Genomic DNA, 23,255 nt, shown 5'->3' on the forward strand with positions numbered 1-23,255 from the left:
TTGTACAGAAAAGGGGTAATCTAGTGCTGACATTGTAGTGGAGGTGAAATTACAGTGGCATAAACCTGACTGGGTATGTCATTTATTGGTGCACCTGGAGGGAAGAAAAGCAAAGGCTGGGTTGATAGCAGATCATTGTGAGCTCATTGACATGTTCAAAATTGCTCCTTTCCACACATTTGTTATTTCTCTTCATTGTAACAGTGTTTGTTAACCTGTTAGCAAAGTATGAATCCTGAATTAATGATAATCTTGACTCAGTTTGTATGAAAGTCTGGTCAGTGACACGCGGGCGTTACATTGTTAACCATCTTTTCAAAATCTACAATCTGAAAGGGATGTTTTTCACCAAGATGTTAATCTGATATTATTATCATGGCCAAATAATTGAACTGTAAGAGGACTGGGCTATGATTTAAGAAACGGTACCTCGATGCGATTTTTTTGGTAATATGGGAGGAATTTTTTTTTCCTCATACGAACAAAGGTCTTTTTTCACAGAATACATTTTGAGAAAGACATATTTTAAAAATTCAAAGTACGCTGGAAGGAAAAGAAGAGCTCCCCCCCCCCAAAAAAAACAACATCCGCTTTGAGCGGAAATACGTAACACCGGAAGTCCTCATGATTGCGCGGTCTTTTAGGACAACACACTTCCCACAACACTGCAGAAATGGCGGGTACGTATTTGACAGCTTGGTTCTTTTCCCTCCGGTTCTAGCCAGCTTCCCTTTATGCCCACCGGCGCGCAGACAGACGCGTGTTCTACCCAACGTCTAGCGTGGCGAGCGTGACGACAATTTTGCAGAACAGAATTCGCAACGCGGGCCTGCCTGGTGTGTTAGCTGCGTGCTATCAGACTGTCAATAACATGCTGTTTGTTTAGCCGTACTGACTGTGTGGGCATGGCAGCTTTTTTTAAAATCTTGTTTACATCCACGTGGAAAGTCACAGACAATTGTTGCCGTTATTATGCATGCAAGCCATCTTAACTCCATACGAGATGTGAATGAGCCTCTTTTAGCGAACATATTGTGGTGTTGTTTACTAGTGCTTGTTTTCATGACGTAGTCTTGCCAGGCTGTATCCAATGCTGCAACATTCAAAAGCTTAGCTCTGCTTTATTGCCTTAGATTTCCCTCCGAAAAACTCTTTGGCTCGACAGACTGATCTTGTGTTGCACTGCTTAGTTTTGTGCACCATTAAGAGTGCCTACTATACATTGAAACGATTATCATGCTTTGGAAAGTGTATCCTTGAATAACAGCTAATGCAGTGTGTTCTCTCAGGAGCAAACAACATGGAAAAGAAACTGGCTGAATTTAAGTGTGACACCAATGAAGCTGTATGCTTAAAGCTAAGTATGTCCTTTTTTTGGGCTGTATTTTGTGCAGAATGAAAATCAAATATTTACCAACTTTTATTGAGCCAAGACATCCATTTGCTGAAAGATCTCACCACACACCACCAAATGAGAATATCGAAGTAATAATGATATCATCTCAATTTACTCACAAATTGACTGATATGTTAAATCTGTTTAGTTCAACACAACGCTGAAATGCATGCTAGAAGCCATAACATATTCTGTTGTTTGAAAATTGTGTTTATTTGTTGTTGTTGTTATTTAACTTTTAACCACTTCACCAAAAGCATACACCTTTTTTTTTATTCAGTTCGCTTTCCAGAGGACGTTGATGATGATGGTACTACATTCCACCCGGAGTACAGCCACCAGATTTTTGGAGATGAGTAAGTATTTTCTTTTCATCATTATGTAGACGACCGCTTCACTTAATTAACGTTCCCAACTTGCATATAAAAGCTTATATTGTCATTAAGTCGGATTTATGTTGCAGACTAAATTCAGGCCCATAAGAACCGAACTGTTGCAAGAACCAATTGTTGCGTGCCAAGTAAAAATGTAAACGTGAAAAACAAAAACTGATAGAATTGTTCCTTGTGGACCCAAGTAAGCCCACTGTTACCATCACTACCAGCCTGTGGTCACATTGATTGGCTTTAAATCTGTGTTCCACATTGTCAAAGATAATTATTCTGGCATTTAGCAAATTGAAATAATTTGGGTAATTCTTATGTTTCATGTGATTTCATGTCAGACTGCGGAGGGGCATATATCTTTTCATATTTTAGATGTAAACTCCTGGTATTTTACAAAAAAAATTAAATTGTCTAAATTACAATGAACTTCTAAATTACAATGAATTTCTTCCCTTCCCCACAGTGAGGTGGCATTTGGATACAAAGGTCTTCAGATCCAGCTCTTTTACACAGCGGGAAGCCTGACCACTCTTTATAAAGTCAAGTATTCCTCCAAAGTCACGGACACATTTGACTGTGTGGAGGTAAGGTTTGCTTTTTTTCCTTCCCCACATCATTTTTTTTTCCCAATTACCCCTCCTCAATGAAATTACGTTTTCTGAGTTTGGTCATGTGATGTCCGCAAGCTGAGCCGTGATTGGTCGTTACCTGATCACTGAGTAACTGACGTCATTTTCAGTCGACAGCAAGTGGCAAAATGGGTGCCCGCTCAGATGGTGGATTTAGTTTAATTTATATTCCACAAACGCAATATTAACCAGAATGCCATGTTTAAACTAGTGGGGCCCGCATAGAACATATTACAGGGATGGGGAATTTTTCAGCCGATCAAAACGGCCATTCTCGATATAAGTGTAAATTCGTTGACAGGTTTTCGGGTTAGGGGGCTCCTGGCGAGAGGGGAGAGATACTGTGACCTGCACTTCTGAGAGAGAGCATAAACTAAAGAGGTCAAAAAACAATGACGACGCAGTTAAAAGTGAAATGACCTTCATTTTTATTCTTTACCATTCTTTGTTTTTTACATTATGCACAACTCTCATTTATTGTGCAATAATCTAATTGTAACATGTATTTGTTACATATTTTGATGCATTTTTATGCTTTAGAAAACATTTATGTCTGAATTTTGGGGGGGGGCTTGGAACGGATTAGGGCATTTACATGGAAAACGCGTCTCTACTTGCAAATTTTTCTAGTTAAGAAATTTCTTCCCAAACCAATTAATTTTGTAAGTAGAGGTACCACTGTACACAAAATTTGAGTCATCGCAAGTTATTCCGGCCACAACTACGAAGTATAAATGGTTGTTAAATGTTGATGATTTGAGCGTATATGAAGGACTCGTATTTAAAAAAAAAAAGACAAAAAGTAAATAGTTTCATCTGATAAGGATGGGAAGTGAGACAGTTGACTGTCAATGTTTTTATTGGAAGTGGAGAGCCATTTTCTGTATTTTTTGGAGCCAACTTTGAAGCCACAGATGATGTTCAAGATGAAGAATGATGGCGGCCTGACTGCCAGCGTGTGCTCAGCGTTGACCCCGACGGCACTCTGAGCGTCAAGGGTTTGAGTGCAGCTGGTGTCAGGGTGGAGAACGAGGGGAGTAGCTTTGGCTACGTCTGAAGAGTGTTTGTCTCCCCGTCCGAGTGCATGTGGACGGTCAGGCCACGGTGCAGGTGGTGAGAAAAAGGACTTAGAATTTAAGCAGCTGCAATGTAGTCTCTTATCATTTTTTTTTTTCCTGGACAATAATTAATTCAGACTAATGGCAATTTTCAGCATTTCCGCCATCGACCTCTGTGAGCGTGTGTTTGTTTTGACTCAAAAAGATGATGGAAGGCCTTTTGCTTGAAAGACGCTTGATAATACCAACACGACAAATTAGATTTATTTATTCCCCCTTTGTCCTTATTGTTTTGCAATCAAATATATAGAACAATGTTCCGAAGGTACATTGTTAAGTTACATTCACGAAACACGAAGGCATCTATTCTGAAAGGCTGCGCAATTTGGTGTCTAGTATGTCAAAGAGTGTCTCGAACAAAAAGGCTTGTTTGTCGAAGGCCTTTTTTTTTTTTTTAAAGCATGCTCCTTGTTTCTTCCAAACGCGGCCGAACAATTGCAGCGCTGGAGAGGCATTCAGCTGCAGGTGCATTACCTCCAGTTTGATATTAGCTGATGTCTGAAAGGGGGAGAATCGTCAGTATTTTGTATTAGCCTTTTGTCGTGCATTTTGCCCCGACCTTCTTCATTTCCCTGTTTTGAATGCCGAGCAGCGAGGGTCTCTGTGGCGACATAATGCCCATCACACATGCAAATGGTGTGAAAGGGCCGCTTAGCAAAGTGTTCTCACGTCAATCCTTGTGGAAATGGATACAATGCAAACATTACAGCTGAACTAACCACGCGTTGCGCTGAGGGAAAAAGTCCGAGGGGTAGCGCCCCTTTGTCTCCGAGGCCCTTTGAAAAATACGGGGCCCAATTCATTTGATTGGGTTCACTTGGCAGGATTAGAGGAGAGGGCCTCTATTATGTATTGCCAAAGGTTTATGAAGTTGAGATCAATTCATCAGGTTTAATTTCCCGGTGAGTGGCAGAAATGCGTTATTGTGGCAACTTCATCACATATTCATGGTTTAACTTGAAGAGTAAATGTACCGATTTAAGTGGTCTTTTCACTTGGAGGGGGGAGGGGGGCTGCCCAGGCCCCTCTGCTCAGCTGACAGTTTTAATTGCCTAATGGTTTTCTTTTCATTGGCGCACACTCGGGGGATTTGTTTTCTTTTTACAGCCTATTTTGGTACATTTTTCGCAGCCTTACCTTGTCTGTGAAAAGAGAAATGTTTCGTGTCGGTCACCTGGAATACAGCCTTGAGATAGGAGTGATCCGACTTTTTTTTTTTTTTTTTTTTTTAAAGATACAAGATGTTGATCAAACATTGTGGATTTGTTTTGGCTTGCGAGTGCAAAATGAGTGACGTATGACGGAAGATGACTCAACTCAGTTCACAACAAGCAAAAGTATGGCAGATTAAATTTGTGAATATTCTTCGAAAAAAAGGCTCAAAAGTGTTTATTGCCAGTCTGATCTGAAAATGTCAAAGTAAATATAAAACAAAGAGAAGTACACCGTGTTTTTATTGAGCAAAACAACCATGTAGCCTCTCCTACCTCAATGCTAGCATACAATGGTAAATTACATTCGCACACACGCTAACAATTAGCATCAATATGGTGCCGTTGTTCGCCTTCAAGCCAGGGCTCACTCAGAACTACTTTTCGGGGTACAGATTAATGTGACCAGCTAAGAGTTTGATACACACTTCCGAAATAACAAATTAGCTCAAATAACTTTGAAGAATGTTCATTATTTATTGAAAATGAATGTGAAGACACTGAGCATGTTCATGATTTCTCACAATAATGAGGGACCAGATAAATATAAATATGCAAGACTTTTTTTTTTCTATAAGACTCTGCTAGTGTTCTAAGTTTTTGAATGTTCACTCCCACAACATTCTTAGAAAATTACAATGTCCCATCACCGATAAGCTTTTTTATTTTATTTTTTTAGAACAGCCACCACATTGGTGACGCCACAGAAAGTGGTAAGCTATTTATTTTATTTTATTTTTATTTTTTTTAAGAACAGCCACCACATTGGTGACGCCACAGAAAGTGCAGTATACCCGTCTTGCCTCCAGTTGGCTGAGGCACGCATGCCAGAAAACAGCACCATGTTGCATTGAAGGGGAAAGTTTCGAGCAGGCTCAAGGAACTGATTAAACTCGCACCTCAAGGCGCTATTGGGTTTGAACGCGCGTGTATTCCTTTCCCAGTCCTTCATCACCGTAATGATCTGAATTCCCATTACAGCCTGACAATATCGATGGAAAGATCCGTGAAATTGTTCCCGCCGGCTTCATCTGCAACACTGATGACTTCATCACGCTGCTGGAGAAGGAAGCGAATTTCAGGCCCTTCGGCACTTTGTTGCACGTGTACACAGTCCACAACGACGAAGCCGGAGAGCTCACGTATCAGATTCACAAGGTGTGAGCGGCTCATCTTTTGCCCCCGTGCATTTTTGTTGAAAGCCGCTTGAAATATTTCAGCTTGTAACATTTTCTTCTCCCATCATATTCGCCGCAGGCCGACTTGAGCTGCTCGGGATTCCGAGAGTACCACGAGCGCCTGCAGACCTTCCTCATGTGGTTCATAGAGACCGCCAGTTTCATTGACCCAGATGACGATCGTTGGGACTTCTTTCTTGTGTGCGTGATCTCTTTAATTGACACCCCCACCCTCATACCCCCCCACCCCCCCACCCACCCTAAACTATCCCAAAGCCTATATTGTATCATTGAAAGACAAAGCCCCTTTTTGAGGCGCTTTTGGCCAATTACCCGGCCGATTTGATTATACTCCCCTCGGTAGGAGAATTCTTGATCAGGAAAGAACTTCTTTTGTGCCAAAAAGCCCTTTTGAGTTTTTTTTCTTGGGGGAGGGGGGGCACGAACAGAATTGAATGCTGTTGTGTTTTGAAACATTGAACAGTATGTTAACAGTAAAAAGAGCCTCTGCCAGTGTTTCCTTTACCTTGGCACCTATTAAAACTGACAAAGGGCAAAATGGACTGAAGTGATTTTTGAGGAGCTCAGTCCCTCTTTCAGGCCTTTCTCTTCCCCTAAGTTGCAATACTCCAATTAAGTGCATAATGTATTCAGGTTGCAGCAGGTGTACCAATCTGGCCTGGCTGCTCTAACTTGGTGCCGTCGTGCGTGAGGTGGAGGTGGAGGGGGGCGGGGGGGTGTAAAATGGACACTGCATGAAGTAACGCTTGTAATTGACCTGTTTGCCTTTGTGTTTTATGTGCAGATTTGAAAAGTACAATAAAGACGGGGAGACCCTCTACGCAACCATTGGCTACATGACAGTTTATAATTACTACGCGTATCCAGACAAAACCCGGCCACGTGTAAGGTAATTGCTGGGGCAGCACGGGCTATCCCATTCTTTTGTGTGTTAAAGGGAAGAGGGAAATTGCACATTTCTTTATCCTCTTCCCAAAGAAGGGCCCAAATTACTGGCCGAGATCACCAATCATTGGTTTCTTCGTGAAACCGGGGTGATTTGTGTCTGAAAACAACTTTATAAAGAAGCATCTGATGTGACTGAATTAATTGTGCTGATGGATCAAAGAGACTCTCATCACTTTCTGTTCCTGCTGTGCTGCTACTTGGATATTTAAAAACAAAAAACATGTTTTAAGTATTTTACAAATCAACATTTTTTTTCCTCTTTTTTTTTGTGTTCATTACCGAAACAGTCAAATGCTGATACTGCCTCCGTTCCAAGGAGAAGGTCATGGAGCGCAACTGTTGGAGGCAGTGCACAGATTTTATTCTAGCGTTCCAAAAGTGCAAGACATCACAGGTGAGCCATTTTAAATTTAAATAAACACCGGCCACAGCGTTAAGTTGACTTATGGAGCAACTCGTCATAGTATGACGCTCCATTGCAAACCACACCCACAAAAACAAGCCCATTTTTGTACCGCACTTGTTCATGATCATTAGCCCAAAACAAAGTTTATCCGTTTGCATCGGAAATATCTGTGTAGCGTATTCACTTGGGTATAGGTTGAACAAGATTTGCAAAGCATTGTATTCTCTTTTTAATTGATGTTTAACACAACGTCCCAACTTCATCGGAATGGCCTTTGTGCTTGGAGCGAAAAGGAATGCGCGGTTCAGTCACAAATGCTGAAATTGATTTGTCAGTGCTGTGACTGGATCATGCGGGGAAAGTTGATTTGGTGAGCTGGCATGAAAACTAGCCTGCTGAGGCTTTATTGAGATTTTCTCAATCTAAGTTGTTGACATGGCTGTGTGGAGACCGGGGATGAATACTAAAGAGGCATCCGAGACTGGAATTCGGAATGTGGCAAAAGAGAATGCTTCACAAACCCAGCAGAGAGATTTCTATCGTTCTTACCTGACTGCCATCTATTGCGTTTTCAGCTGAAGACCCTTCTGAGAGCTACGTGAAGCTGAGGGACTACGTGCTGGTCAAGCTTTGTCAGGGCCTGTCGTCCTTTGCGGAGGACAAACTGCACCAGGGCCTGTCAGCCGAAATGGTTGAAGAGGCACAAATGAAACTGAAAATCAACAAGGTACTCTGTCAATACTTGCCTGGTCGTCTCCATGTCACCAGTCCAACGCAGCAAATTATTGAATGGTCAATTCATGGATGCTTCGGACATTTTGTCAGCCTTTTTTGCAAAGTTTTATTTTCAAGGCGGGGGCCGTAACCATCAGGCTGGGTGAAAATATTTACCCCAAGCCTCACTATTCCATCCATTAGTTCATCTGAAATTGTAAATATGGTTAAGTATTGTTGTAAAACACAATTAAGTGTCCACTATATGCTGTATTTTTGTCTTAACCGCTGCTGGCCGCCTGGCATGCGAATTCATCTCCTGCCTTGAACCCGTAAATGGATTTTTTATTTGCGGGAATCCTTCGGTGCACATCATGAAACGGCAATTCATATTTTCAGTTGCCACAAAACCAGTAGCCGAGACTCACCACTTGTGAAAATAAGTCAGCTTTGGGTGAAACCCCTTCGGTTTAAATCAATGCTACCTCTACAGAAACATGCAAGAAGAGTGTACGAGATCCTGCGTCTGAGAGTGACGGACATGAGCGATGAAGAGAAATCAAGGGCGTACCGTTTGGCAGTGAAGAAGAGGCTGTTCGGACCTTACAGGGTGAGTCGTCTATTTTTATTTTTATTTTTGTGTCTCTCTGCCTCTGTGATGGATTAAGATGAGAAAATACTGTGCAGGAATAATCCAGTGGAAATTTTTGAAGCACTTTGTCAAGAAAAAGTTACTATTTAGTAAAAAATTGCACCTGCAATTTGATATTAATTGTTTTTGAAAGTATTTTTTTTTTACTCTCATATTTTACTTGGCAATCTTTCCGTACAACTGCATAATAGTCAACGAGATGCACCTTATGAAATCATGGAATCGAGCCCTGTGTCCTAACATAACTCTTACATTCTGTTTCCCTGTGACGTTTTCTGTCGGAGTTGTTTTGCATAGCAACCATGAAGCATTCTGTTCGTCAGCGAAACCCCGCCTCCAAAGAGGCAGAGTAGGACATGGAAAAAAAGTCCCACGGGGTAAATCGGCAAGAAGAGATCTGTTCGCCAGATGCTGCCAGTTTTTTTTTTCTTTTTTTCTTTTCTTTTTCCTTCCCTGAGGAAATTTTAACATGCAGTTAGCTGAATGTTGGATGCCGCCACTTTGTAAACGTGAGCGAATAATACCGCTGCCCTAACAGAGCTTTTTTTTTTACCATGCCTCGGGAGACCTTGTCTGATTGTGTGGAATGTGGAATTTCATTGTCATCGCTTTTTCCAAATGCCGTTCATCAGTCGCTGATGTTAGTGTGCATCACATTACCCGGGTTGGACAATCTGCATAAAAAAATTAATTGATTATTTTATTGTCTAAGGACACTGTGGTCTAAACTCACTGTTATGGATCAGAGGTCAGGGTCCTGGTACATCTTGTGTAAGCTTGAAATCAGAAACAATGAGGGAGATTCACGCCCGTTTCACCGAAGTACATTCCGCGCACGTTACACATCAACCTGACTGCAGAAGTCGAGGATGAGGGACCTTGATTGGCCTCCCCGCAGTCCCCGCCCTGTCTCCACTAGAGAAGGGTGCGTTTTTAAATTCGATGTGACAAGAAGACAACTTGTGTGCGCCTCGAGAATCCTGTGAAGGAAGAACGACAGATAATTACATCTATAAAAGCTTCGCCCGTGCATCCTCAGGCACTAGTCAAGTTTTGAGAAAAGAAGTGGCACCTTCACCATCTGGTAAACGTTTTTTTTTTCTTCTTCTTCTTAATTTGGCAAATTTGAAATAATGCCACACTTGTGATCATTTCCCTAAATGACCGTTTCCACCTTCCCTGACGTGGCCGTCGGTTTGCCTCTTTTGTACAGAAGAATCAGCGGGAGCTAACGAAGATGACAAAGTGCCTGCGGCTCGAGGAGGTGGTGTCCCAATTGGGTCAGATGGACACTCAGATGCAACACGAGGAGCTGGAGAAGAGCTACCAGGTGGTTTTGCAAGACTACCGGAGAATCATCGAGAGGCTGGCGTCGCAGGCCTGATTAGGAGAGACCACTTGCCAGGAGCCCACCCTCTCAACTGCGTGGTCTGTGTGTCGTGAACTCTCACCGCAACCAAGAAGAGACACTCGTGAAGACGTACAATCCAATCACCGTTCTAATTGCAGAGTGTTTTTACAGTTAGCTGAGTTGTGGGTTGCAGCGGAGAGCAGCCATTTTGTCTCCCAGCTTGTGTTGGTACACTGGAGGAGTAGTGCAGCTTTGGTGGGGCTTTGCCCCACATTTGCAGGACCAGTCATGTTTGTAGATCTCTCCCTGGAACATTTGCCCATTGTCCCACCGTTTTTGCAGCACTTCAAATAAAAAAAAATGGTATTTGTAGTTGCCTCGTATTACACGTTTCTTCACTGATGCAGAGATGGCGGCAGCAAGCTCAGCTGACTTCGCAAGAAGCTGCTATTTGGCGCATTGTGAAATATTCGTAATAAAAAAAACAAACCAAAAAAAAGCTGTCAAGCTTTCTATTGACACTCCCAGTTGTCATTTGCCGTCAAACTAAACATAAAACAAAGAGAATGATATGTCGTTTTTAACAACCACATCGCTTTAAAATATGCTAGCTTGTTGCAAACGCACGTTGGACAATCTTAAAAAAGATAAGCACACTAAACCTTAATGCAAGGAGAATGCTTATGGACTGCTCCACCTGCCCGCGTTCTGACGCATTTTCAACGCATTTTCCAGCATGCTTTTTAAACACACAGTGTACCTGCTCGAAATGTCACTTTGTTCACTCACCCTCTTCTGGCTAATGCAACTTGTAATTGCCACTGCTCTGGAGTGCCTCGATGCGCTTAATGATTATTATGGTGTTCAATTGAAAACCTTTGCATCCCTGTAACAATCCAGCTTGCGGAGATCACAGGTAAATACCCATCATGCTTTATGATACTTTAGCACATTGTCGCTAAATAAGGACCGCTAGGTCAATTCTACCTTTCCACTTGTCATAAGACAAAACCTGGGAAGCTTGATTGAACCCACTCGTGCGCACAAGAGGCCTCGTCTCGCTAGTTCCCATTTACTGCCGTGTGTGTGACCGCTATCGGCTCGGCGCAGCTGACAGAACCGCTGCCGCATCGTGGCAGGACCTGGTAGGCTTCCGGATTCAGTCCAAAGTTACTTACCACTCCCCCCTGCCTAGATGGAAAGCTGGAAAGATTTTTTGCAACACGAAAAAAAACATCTATTGAAACTTTTTGACTTTGAAAAATGGAGCATAATATCCAGCATGTCAATTTCCTTTCTTGACTCAACCCCCCCACAAAAAAGAAGGCAGTGTGCCTCCTTGCGCAGACAAACGATTATCGCCAATACAGCAGTGGGTCCTCAATCGCTGAGCTTTTGTTCAGCGGGGACACAAGGCTCTCTATTATGTCGCATAAGTGCCGAGATGCGGGAGGCGGATTTGTGTTTGAAATTCCCACTTTCACTCGGTTATATTTCCGAAGACTCCACATGCAAAAAAAAAAAAAAAAATGCTGACATCTGCTGTCAATCGTGTTTCAGCATGTTTAATCATGCGAGCGATGTCTCTGATGCCGCCAGCGAGACTTAATATCGCCTGAATGGGAGCGACAGTATTGAGCTAGACTGGAATATTTGGTTTCACCTGTGGTATTTTGGCCTCGTGGCGCCTCTGGCATCTCTGCGCCGAGGCAGACGGTCGTCAGGACTTTGGACCGGAGCCCAGTTGCACTGACAGACCCGCCGAATCCGATACCTGCGTGGAGCAGCGGCATCTTAGCGGCCAGAGAGGGCACCCACCTCTATTCCCCTCTCGCGACGCTTCTCCGATCATGTTCCCTCTTCTTTTGTGCTCCTTAGATAGGCGCATTCCCCCGTGGCTAGCGGGTGCACCGACTCGGTCCCTTTTTCACTGCTAAACGGTCCCTCTTTAAGATAACGTTTGATGCTCTGACAAGCAGACCCAAAAACGACGCAAAGGAAGCCCAAGTTTGACATTCTTTTAATCGTGCGTCAGACAGTCGAGATTGAGCTTCTGGGCCTGCTTTCAGATGGGCCGCTGATAAGGTTGTTTGTGAAGTCAAGGATGCGAGGGTGAAAAATGAAGAGCGTCCAGTTCAGCGGCGGGCTGGGTGCTCGGCAAGAAACAGACAAGAAGGATTTCAAAACAAATTACAGATGTCTCGGTGAAGAGAAGTCCGGGGGTATTTCAGTTCTTAATTTACTTACTGAACATCTCTTGACTGAGATTTGAGTTGTTTGGTCATTTCACATTGAGCACAATTTTAAAATGTGAATATTTTTCTTGTTAAATACTGTATAGTCGTCTCTACTATCCTGTCCTGGACACGGGTCAACATTCAATTTTGTCACCATAGAACGTAATGGAAATACAAAAGTGTCACAAATGTAGTTCTCTGTTTTTAGTGAAGGGAAGTGGCAGTAAAACAGGCCAAAATCCAGCAAGTCAGGGTTTGGAGCGCGTTCAGAGACTATTTGCAAATTACAGTAGGTTTTGCCCAACTAAATGTGAGAATTTACAAATAAATCTGAAATTTCGGTAGATAGCGGAAGGCTCTGGATGGAAGACAAGGTGCCACAAAGTCAGCGCGGTCATTCAGTTCAGTCATGTAATATTTTATAAGTGCAACGTTGCCTCGAACGCCATTTGTGCTTTATTCGGAGACTCGCGGCAGAGAAGCGATTTAACTGTGCACTTTTGAGCATCACATTAACGGTCTCCTTGTCCTACTGTTTTGGTTGCGACTGGCTTTTACTGTACTGTTGAGCCAGCCTGTGTATTAATCTCTTAAATGAGCCGTGCCATGTGATTCACTAGATGTGCTTTCCAATTAAAACCTGCCCCATTAGGGTGTAATTGGCGCTATCTGAGGCTGCGAGCGAGCCGAAGGGGAGCGCGGCGAGAAGCCAGTCTGATGCTATCAGGTCAGAGGAGACAGGAAACCTCTGTGTAATCTCGTCAGGTTGGAGATGGCGACTGCGATCGTGCACTGGGGCTGCTGACGTTTTCGGTACTGCAGGGTTTTTTTTGTTTTTTTTTTGTCCAGTCGGGGGATCTGAAAGCATCTGTGGGCTCACTTTCTGTAAAAGAACCCATGGGACAGGGAGGGGTGGCCTCATAGAATAACACCGCAAATGGCAACAGGTTGCTTCTTAAACAGATTTCATAAGGAACGGCAATCCAGACACGAGTTCTCACTCTTTGCTTGCGGAATGATCTTAGTTTCACGGGAATTCTAAGAAATGATAAAAATGTCATGTGGCTACAGGGCAAACAAGCAGGAAACGTTATCCGTTTTTTTTTTTTTGTTTTTTTTTTTAAATATACACCAAGCCCCTAAAGTAAACAATGTGGAAGAGTGATTTCTTTCTACTCTTCTGACAGCATCCCTAAATAGGCTGTAAATGTTTTTTTAAACTGCACCAGGACAGTAATGCATACAGTGTGTTTGCGGTGTGCAGATGTCCCGTTTGCTGGAACAAGGACTGCTCAGTAAACACTTAACCACAAATCTGGAAACACGTACTTTTACAATACGTGTCACTCACAATACGACAGCAACGTGCTTCCGGACCCGTCCGTCCGTCCGTCCGCGTGTGTGAGTCTCTCCCGCCGTTACTCTCCAGCTCACTGAGTAAATATGCACACGGACACACAATGACATTTCACAGATGCTTTGTGCTAATTAAGGCGAAGTATTCCCTATTGTCCAGGTCGTTGACAAATCTTAAAGTGCACTGCTGGCAAAACTACAGGACCTGATGAGGGCGGAGTCTTTATTCGGAATGCTTGAAGCGAATATGTTATTCGAGCAGTCTAAAACCTTTGGCTTTTTCTTAATGAATCTAAATGAAACACGTTATGCCCAAAAAGTATTTTCATTGTTATTGTTGGGCCATTATACTGTTGTGCAGTTTGAACATTGCCACCGTGTTTAAATATCGATCCACAAATTGGCTGTACCGCTTGTACTCACTCGGGTTGCAGGTGACCCAGTAATACAAAAAAATAAAATAAAAATTCACTTGTGATTGCCTTCGAATGAGTTGTACATAAAGATTTCATTTTGTACCTAACAAAATGTTGGAAAACACACGCCTTAAAGAGAAGCTGTAAATATTTTGAACTTCAAAGTTAAATACAACTGAACTGTATTCCGGCTGTTTTCTTTCACAAACCACTAGAGGGCGTCATTAGTGGTACTCGTACCACCCTGAGAAGCACTGAAATGCTTTCATTGATTAAAAATAGCTCCAATTTTTCAAGTAACCTCCCAAAATGCAGTTATACCTTCACTCGGAGGTTTAATTCATCCTGTGACCGGGCTCGTAACTCAATTTACACGCATTTTAAGAGCGGAATACGAATATTAGCATGATTTGATCCGCAGCTATATTATTAACCTGATAACGTGTTTCTTGCTAGCTTTAACTCTTTAAGATGGGTAGTTTTTACCCCTTGTTGGATCAAAATCTCAACTTGATGCCCTTGGTCCAAACCACCCAACAATGGTTCGGCCCCTTTTGCACCCAGAACCGGTTTAGCCATTTCAACCAAATTGGGTGCCTTTAACCCAGCAGGTTTGAGAGTGGACATGCAAAGCCAGAAGTTGGTGGGGGCAAGACTGTACTGTGACGGAATAGCACTTGTGTACGCACTCTCCTCTCCTCCCTAAAATGTGCAAAAGGAGAAACTGAAAAGACCTTTGAGCTCTCTTCTTCACTACTTTAGTCCTCCTCACGCAGCTCTCCCAGGCTGCAGCAGGTCTCCCTGTCCCGGCTCCTGTCCAGGGTCTGTTGCTGTGATGTGGAGGGTCATGCTTGTGTCTGACCTCGGGGCCTTCATGCTTGATGTTGTTATTATTAGAGCACATTGGCCCCCGGGCAGCCGGTCTCCAAAAGCAGTGAAGACCCTGGAGAGGCTCTGGACCTGGAAAACAGCTGTGTGGGTTAGAGGCTGCAGGGGCCCCTTTGCACCCTGGCCCCCAGCTCAATGGTCCCCTGAGAGCACCTCTGCACTGGCCAGCCGGGAGGTGCCTAATGTGTGTGTGTGTGTGTGTGTGTGTGTGTGTGTGTGTGTGTGTGTGTGTGTGTGTGTTTGAAATATAAAATGCACTCACCTGGACTGGCGCATGGTTCAGTCAGAACGGTTGAAAGAGAAAACGCAGAAGTGTGAAATATACTTCAAAATTAGTATTAAGCATTTTATTTATTTTATTTATTTTTTAATGTGGCCACTTGTCAAATTTTCTATGGAAATTAAAATCCAGATTTGTGTCTTGCTAATGTAAGGCAGCAGGTGCTTCCCGTCCCCAAATAATGCGTGCCCATTTAAAAAGCGTTCTTAGATTGCAAATAAAGTCGTCGTGACTTTATTAGAGATATTAATGAAACATTTTTGATTTATTTTTTTCGGATTGTGGTTTGCAGAAGTGTACAACAATACTGCATCATACTGAGACCCGTTTCAAACGTTTTTGACTCGTCCAACTACCCTAACTGGGGAAACAGGAGACACCATTTTCATTATTTTACTGCACAGTTGTGTCCCGTGGCAAACCGCAACCTGATTTGATTGACACCTGTTAATGAATGTAATAATATGGTCAATAATGTGGTTGCAGTTAGCCATGGTGTCCAACTGCATTACTCCGTGAGGTGTTCTTGAGATACGCGGTTATATGACGGTGGATTTTTAGGAGGCTTAAAAAGTCTTCCGTCTGTCTCTACCGTCTTAAGTCTACCTATCGTTGGCATTTCCATCATGGTGGGTTGGAGGGGGGAGGGCGTCGTCTAACTGTGTAAATAGGGCTGAAAATTGCATGTGGCCTTTGACTGTCTCTATAATTGCGAACCTCTTGCAGTATTTTGCTTGGCAGCCTGTGAGAGGTTAACCCCTGAGGGTTAGAGGCCTGGGGCTCTCCGTCTGACTGGCAGAGGGCTCCTCAAAGACTCGCTTGTTCACCTCCCAGCCTGGGCAACGCTAAGCCTTCGCTGATTATCTTCTTGATGAGAGCAAGACGCAAGCCACGGTGTTCAGATGTGCTATTAACGGGCCCGGGCACCTGGGCGGTCGGTACGGCGCGTACGGCTTCGTCACCTCTGCTGGAAAAGATAAGATAAGAAAACCTTTTTTTTTTTTTTTTTTGTCTCACAATGGAGAAATTCGCAATTTACAGCAGCAAAATTCGGAGGGAAGAAAAAAAAAACGCGCATGTGCAAAGTTTGAGCCATATTGTGATCCCAACTCCTTGGCCACACAATTAGGTACACTCGCAGAATCCGATGAGCTGTATCCATTTAACAATCGGCGAGGCGTGACTGTAATTGGCAGCACGTTCTGCGCAGATTCAGACCAAGAGCTTTCAAAAAAAAAAAAAAAGTCACTCGCGTAGCTCAAATGAATCAAGATGAAACCGTTGGAATTTTTTAAAAACAGTGAAAAAGTGTTGTTGTAATCAGACACGGCTCCGAACCATCCCTCCATCATGTCTCTCTGACTGTGCAAGCACTGATTAAGAACCTGATTTAGTGGGCCTCCGCTCCCTGAGCTACAGGAAACCTTGTGGGGATACAGTGCTCTATACATACACTAGAAATGTTCGTCAGGGCTTTATTTAACTCCCACTGATTTATTATTGACCTGTGGATACTCAAGCTGCCCCAATTTACGCAAAGGTCGCCAAAGTAAAGTAACACAAATTAACAGTGCAGTAAAGTACTCCCCCCCCCCTCCCCAACCCGAGAGCTGCTTCTATGCTTTGCTGGCTTGGAAAATATGATCTTTGTCAAGGAGGCCACGTTATGTAAATTTTTAATCACAGCAAATATGACCCCCCCCCCCAAAAAAAACCCACCAGTACGCTACTTTTTTTTTTTTCAGACATCTAATGAGATCCAAATTAGAACCGAAGTAACATTTTTTTAAATATTGTGTCATATGTGGAATTACCAATTAAAGCTCCTCTCATCTAAAATTTAATGCACGGGATGTTTAGTTTCTGACCTCGTGTATTTCTCGCATTTGCTCGAGTTACAGGTTGTCTTAACAAACAGAATGAGCAAAAAGTTTTTTCGGGGCTGTTTACAAGAGAGAGAGGGGGGCGAAAAAATCTTTTTGAACAAGTGTACTTTGTGACGTAAGAGACGAAGCAGCTTGCTTCAGACATGTCGACGATCGGCGGTCCCCATCGAGAGCACTAAGCTCCACTGTTGTCGCCCCGCTCTCGCTGCGGATAACTGCCTCTCCAGTCCAGGTTCGTGGCCAGGCTCCCTGCAGCTGCTGTCTGCGAGGCTGATTAGTGTGTGGTGATGAGAGCATGAGGGCAGGGGAGCCCCCCAACACACACACACACACACACACACACACACACACACACACACACACACACACACACACACACACACACACACACGCACGCACACACACTCCGAAAGGGTTAAGCAGTTGGTTAGGGAGAGACCTGCTCTGTGTCCAAGATGTTGAGTGCTGTGGCATGATGGTGTGCTGTTACACTGCATGAGGCCTCGTCTCCACTTGATTGGGGCCTGTAAGATCACAGCCAGCCCTCTCCCCTTCCGAGCCCCCCCCATCCTCCTCCTCCCTCTCTGCCAACCCCCATCCTCCCCGAGGGTTTCTTTTGCCACATCCTCCCTGCTGATTATCACCGCCACCAGAGCTGACTTTTCCACTCCAGCTGCCGTCCACACTTTAGCTCTGGGGCTAATTTCTACAATGCTGCATGGCGGGAGCAAAGTTTCTCACAGGGTCCGGACAAGCGCGCTGCTGCGCAGCTGAACTCCTCTAAGGCTGTAAGCCGCTTGCCGCTCTGCAGAATCCAGCACCCGCTTCCCAATACTTTGTTGCTATACTTTTGTAGGAGGGGTGTCATAAAAATCGGGTCCATATCATCCCAGCTGACCTCCCGGAGGCGTTTCCCAACAGCAAAAAAAAAAAAAAAAAAATTCATTTTGAGGTTGAGTCTGTGTAACATTTATGACCCCTGAGTTGGTAAAAGAGTCACCAGAGAGTTAGTCCGTCTTTCCTTCACTCGTGCCGTTCGCATACCACACACGTAACCGTTTTTATGTAAAAGATGCGAGTGCGTCGACACATGAAATAATGAATTCGTCTCAGTTATAGATTGAACTCGCCCAAAAGTCATCAATCTGTATAAATCGCTATGGTGTTGCTGCGGATTTGTGGTTTCCTTGATTTTTATCAACTTGAATCAGGGGCATGCAGAGGGCCAAATAAACAAGATGGCGGATATCCACGGACAAAATGAGTTTCCCTCCGCAAGGTGTTGGGGCTCTCCGATAAGAACTCCGATCATCTGGGAGGGGCTCCAAATCATGCCAATGACTTGCTGTGGCAACCTCTGACTGGACACCTCAAAAGTCGCAACAACAACTTAAGTACAATTCAGGATCTGAACATTATTTCATTAAATACAGAAGCTAAATCAGTACGACTAACTACCTTTTACAAAAGTTTTTTTTTTTTTGTTTTGTTTTTTTTTAAACCAAAATATCTGCCCTTCTGCCCACTAGCACCAGCGGTTCTGCTCCCCACAAAATGCCTTTCAATCAGACTCCCTAGCGACACATGTAAACAATATCCAGAGCTGTAAGTCCTAAAACCGAGAACAAGGGTCGCAATCTCGCCAACACGGTGGAGCAGACCGACACGTGTTGCTCTTTGCAGGTGTTTCCTCTGAGCAATAGAAAATGCGTTGGCGCCCCAAATGGTGACTCTCGATGAGGAACGCGTCCCTCTGTCACGCAAGAGAGACAAGAAGGGCACCCGCTGGGCCCCGCCCCCCCCACATCCGTGTTAAAAAGGGTCATATCGTTGATGTTTTTTTAATCCTGCAGTCTTGCTGAGCTCAGACTGTGATGACAGCCATCGCGTCTTAAAAGTTTCTTCTTCGGCACAGACTGGCATTCGGATCTGTTGTGCATGTGTTTAACAACTTTAAATCCCGTGCGAGGCCCCGCCGCTGCTGCTGCACACACTGAGTCAGGTGGTAACAATTGATTTAATCACTTTTTTTTTTTTTTGCCCTCCCGACAAGAATTCAATTATGGCATTAGGAGCAGTCGTCGAATGTGTAGCTTCCTTCACACCAGGTGGTGTAAATTGCTGTTCTGAATATCTGTGACCTCAATCCGGGGAGTTAAACTCCTTCTTTTGTGATTGCCGATTTGCCGGGATAGGCTTTTATTTCACCGGATTAGAATGTATGAGCTCAATTTCTGCTCTGAATACTGATGAAGTTTTGGGGCTGCTCAATTTCTCAGGGTCTTGGGAAACAACTATTTTGCTTTCTTTGGTGAGTGTTTATTGAAACAAGGTTACAGTGCTACTGTGTAAATGTTTTTTCTTTTTTTTTTTTTTTTCACGACCATGTGGAAGAATAATGTCACTTAGCAGAACGCACATCTCTGCCAAGGCCAATGAGCAAAATCAGAGCACACAGTTATGACGCACCATATTTATTTGTCCAGCACTCTGTTAGTTGCCAATTTTTTGAGACAGAACGAGACATTGGTGCCATCGTGTCTCACACATCCGAAGTAAATTGCTGGATTGCAGATCCTGGGGAAACTAACAGGCCCACGTGTGACCCCATCTCCAAAGTTTTCGGTGTTGCATTTGAACATGAACTTGATTTTGATTTTATTTAGGCCGTTTCTTGGAAATTCCCACTTTTTAATCACACCAAATATTTATTTTAGACGGCCCTACTCAGTCTTCCTGTTACTCAGATGCTATCAACCGGGATTTAAATAAGGCTACTTGTGTGGCTGTGTCTCACATGCGGGCTTTGCACCACTTTAAAGAACTGTGAGGAATAGTTGTTTGTTTGTGTTATGTTACTGTTTATTTTAGAGTTAAGACAAAATAAAGTCGTCCATCTGGGCTTTTAGATCTGTTATAGCATCCAAATGCTTTTGAAGATGTGATTCGGAAGGTACGGTGAAGCCTCATTTATTGCCGGGGTCCGTTCCGGACACCGCCTGCGAAAATCCGTGATATACAGAGACAGTAGAAAACAAACAAAATAAAACGTTTTTTTTTTTGTTTGTTTTTTTTAAATATAGTACTGCCCCTCCCATTCACTTTCAACACATTTAATCTTAATTGAACATAAGCATTAAGACTAACGTTTTATTGCATTCTTTAGCAGCAGCAGAAATGTCACATAACATCACTCTGAGGAAAAGAAGACTCTCACTAAAGTGTGCCTGCTGACAACAAAAAAAAGAATTTCATCATTAAACAGCAAACTGTTCAAGGAGATCATACAGTATCTTTTTACCTCATTTCAAATTCTGCGATCGTAATGCTAAAATACGGTATAATGCTCAATGCCATAGATGGGCTAACGGGAAACGATCTTAGCTTTTGCGGTGATTATAAAACCTTAAAAACAACAGCTATTATTTCGATGACAGCAATTCGCTGTTAGTCGCCCTAAACAAAATACAAGTCCGTGCGATAAATATATTCCAAGATGTCCCCGACATGACCACTGGACAAGTGCATACACATGCAGACAGTTCAAGTGCATATATGATTCATTCAGCCAGGTCAGACTTTCATCCTCTTAGTCTGCCTCTCAGACCGCCAGCCGTGGCAGGAAAGGCAGAAGATTGAAAAGGAGCAACGCATGACGGGTTGTTTACCCTCGGCCCCGGCAGCTGGTTAGCCGCCGCGTTGCCTGCCCGACGCCCCCCGGCCCTCCGTTGCTTTTCAATTCCAGCCAGACCCCGGGCCCGACTCCTGACTGCGGAGGCTGGAATATTGTGCGCCGGGGGATCAATGCCGAGTGAAATGTCAACTGTGCCGCTGTGATGCGTCAGGCTGTGAGGGACTTGTAATTGCTATTGATCCGCCGCATGCTTAACGCAGGGCTGGCCCACCACGACGCGAGGCAGCTGCAGAGGAAGACGTATGCATCGGAGGAGATAAAATGAAGAAAATAGAAAAGAAAGAGCCCGCAGTTTTGTCTCCCCACCCGAACCTCCTCCTCCTTGTCATCCCTTTGTCAACTGTGCCGCTGTGATGCGTCAGGCTGTGAGGGACTTGTAATTGCTATTGATCCGCCGCATGCTTAACGCAGGGCTGGCCCACCACGACGCGAGGCAGCTGCAGAGGAAGACGTATGCATCGGAGGAGATAAAATGAAGAAAATAGAAAAGAAAGAGCCCGCAGTTTTGTCTCCCCCCCCACCCCCACCCCCTTGCATCCCTCCCTCTCTGGCAGCAGATTGATCTTCCTCTTCCTGCTGATTCTAGCCGGGGCCTGTCATTATCTTACTCTGTCATTAGGGGCTCCATTGACAGCCTTGGTCTGTCTGTATCACTCTATTGAGACAGCCACAATTTTCACACCAGGTGGTGTAAATTGCTGTTCTGAATATCTGTGACCTCAATCCGGGGAGTTAAACTCCTTCTTTTGTGATTGCCGATTTGCCGGGATAGGCTTTTATTTCACCGGATTAGAATGTATGAGCTCAATTTCTGCTCTGAATACTGATGAAGTTTTGGGGCTGCTCAATTTCTCAGGGTCTTGGGAAACAACTATTTTGCTTTCTTTGGTGAGTGTTTATTGAAACAAGGTTACAGTGCTACTGTGTAAATGTTTTTTCTTTTTTTTTTTTTTTTCACGACCATGTGTAAGAAGAATGTCACTTAGCAGAACGCACATCTCTGCCAAGGCCAATGAGCAAAATCAGAGCACACAGTTATGACGCACCATATTTATTTGTCCAGCACTCTGTTAGTTGCCAATTTTTTGAGACAGAACGAGACATTGGTGCCATCGTGTCTCACACATCCGAAGTAAATTGCTGGATTGCAGATCCTGGGGAAACTAACAGGCCCACGTGTGACCCCATCTCCAAAGTTTTCGGTGTTGCATTTGAACATGAACTTGATTTTGATTTTATTTAGGCCGTTTCTTGGAAATTCCCACTTTTTAATCACACCAAATATTTATTTTAGACGGCCCTACTCAGTCTTCCTGTTACTCAGATGCTATCAACCGGGATTTAAATAAGGCTACTTGTGTGGCTGTGTCTCACATGCGGGCTTTGCACCACTTTAAAGAACTGTGAGGAATAGTTGTTTGTTTGTGTTATGTTACTGTTTATTTTAGAGTTAAGACAAAATAAAGTCGTCCATCTGGGCTTTTAGATCTGTTATAGCATCCAAATGCTTTTGAAGATGTGATTCGGAAGGTACGGTGAAGCCTCATTTATTGCCGGGGTCCGTTCCGGACACCGCCTGCGAAAATCCGTGATATACAGAGACAGTAGAAAACAAACAAAATAAAACGTTTTTTTTTTTGTTTGTTTTTTTTAAATATAGTACTGCCCCTCCCATTCACTTTCAACACATTTAATCTTAATTGAACATAAGCATTAAGACTAACGTTTTATTGCATTCTTTAGCAGCAGCAGAAATGTCACATAACATCACTCTGAGGAAAAGAAGACTCTCACTAAAGTGTGCCTGCTGACAACAAAAAAAAGAATTTCATCATTAAACAGCAAACTGTTCAAGGAGATCATACAGTATCTTTTTACCTCATTTCAAATTCTGCGATCGTAATGCTAAAATACGGTATAATGCTCAATGCCATAGATGGGCTAACGGGAAACGATCTTAGCTTTTGCGGTGATTATAAAACCTTAAAAACAACAGCTATTATTTCGATGACAGCAATTCGCTGTTAGTCGCCCTAAACAAAATACAAGTCCGTGCGATAAATATATTCCAAGATGTCCCCGACATGACCACTGGACAAGTGCATACACATGCAGACAGTTCAAGTGCATATATGATTCATTCAGCCAGGTCAGACTTTCATCCTCTTAGTCTGCCTCTCAGACCGCCAGCCGTGGCAGGAAAGGCAGAAGATTGAAAAGGAGCAACGCATGACGGGTTGTTTACCCTCGGCCCCGGCAGCTGGTTAGCCGCCGCGTTGCCTGCCCGACGCCCCCCGGCCCTCCGTTGCTTTTCAATTCCAGCCAGACCCCGGGCCCGACTCCTGACTGCGGAGGCTGGAATATTGTGCGCCGGGGGATCAATGCCGAGTGAAATGTCAACTGTGCCGCTGTGATGCGTCAGGCTGTGAGGGACTTGTAATTGCTATTGATCCGCCGCATGCTTAACGCAGGGCTGGCCCACCACGAC

The 23,255-nt window shown here is 43.8% G+C and overlaps 1 protein-coding gene and 1 long non-coding RNA gene across 2 annotated transcripts; both read left to right on the forward strand.

Moving 5' to 3' along the window:
- The first annotated feature begins 578 nt into the window (after nt 1–578).
- Nucleotides 579–10,382, forward strand: hat1 (histone acetyltransferase 1). The gene is made up of 11 exons (XM_019857631.1): nt 579–680; nt 1,290–1,361; nt 1,677–1,752; nt 2,246–2,366; nt 5,722–5,898; nt 5,998–6,119; nt 6,724–6,828; nt 7,175–7,281; nt 7,869–8,020; nt 8,501–8,617; nt 9,873–10,382. The coding sequence occupies exons 1-11, from the start codon at nt 674–676 to the stop codon at nt 10,041–10,043; spliced, it is 1,227 nt and encodes a 408-aa protein (XP_019713190.1). The 5' UTR covers nt 579–673; the 3' UTR covers nt 10,044–10,382.
- Nucleotides 3,021–4,315, forward strand: LOC109507898 (uncharacterized). Its single transcript, XR_002166558.1, has 2 exons — nt 3,021–3,116; nt 3,207–4,315. It is a non-coding gene; the product is annotated as an uncharacterized LOC109507898 (long non-coding RNA).
- Nucleotides 10,383–23,255: the final 12,873 nt, after the last annotated feature.

Source organism: Hippocampus comes, unplaced genomic scaffold, assembly GCF_001891065.2.
Source record: "Hippocampus comes isolate QL1 unplaced genomic scaffold, H_comes_QL1_v1.1 scaffold359, whole genome shotgun sequence".
Lineage (NCBI taxonomy): Eukaryota > Metazoa > Chordata > Actinopteri > Syngnathiformes > Syngnathidae > Hippocampus > Hippocampus comes.

Bases quoted from the DNA above. Each gene is read 5' to 3' on its own strand.
- hat1 (XM_019857631.1), top strand. The intron at 1,362-1,676 runs GTATGTCCTTTT...TTTTTTATTCAG, and splicing joins AGCTGTATGCTTAAAGCTAA to TTCGCTTTCCAGAGGACGTT. The intron at 7,282-7,868 runs GTGAGCCATTTT...TTGCGTTTTCAG, and splicing joins AAAAGTGCAAGACATCACAG to CTGAAGACCCTTCTGAGAGC.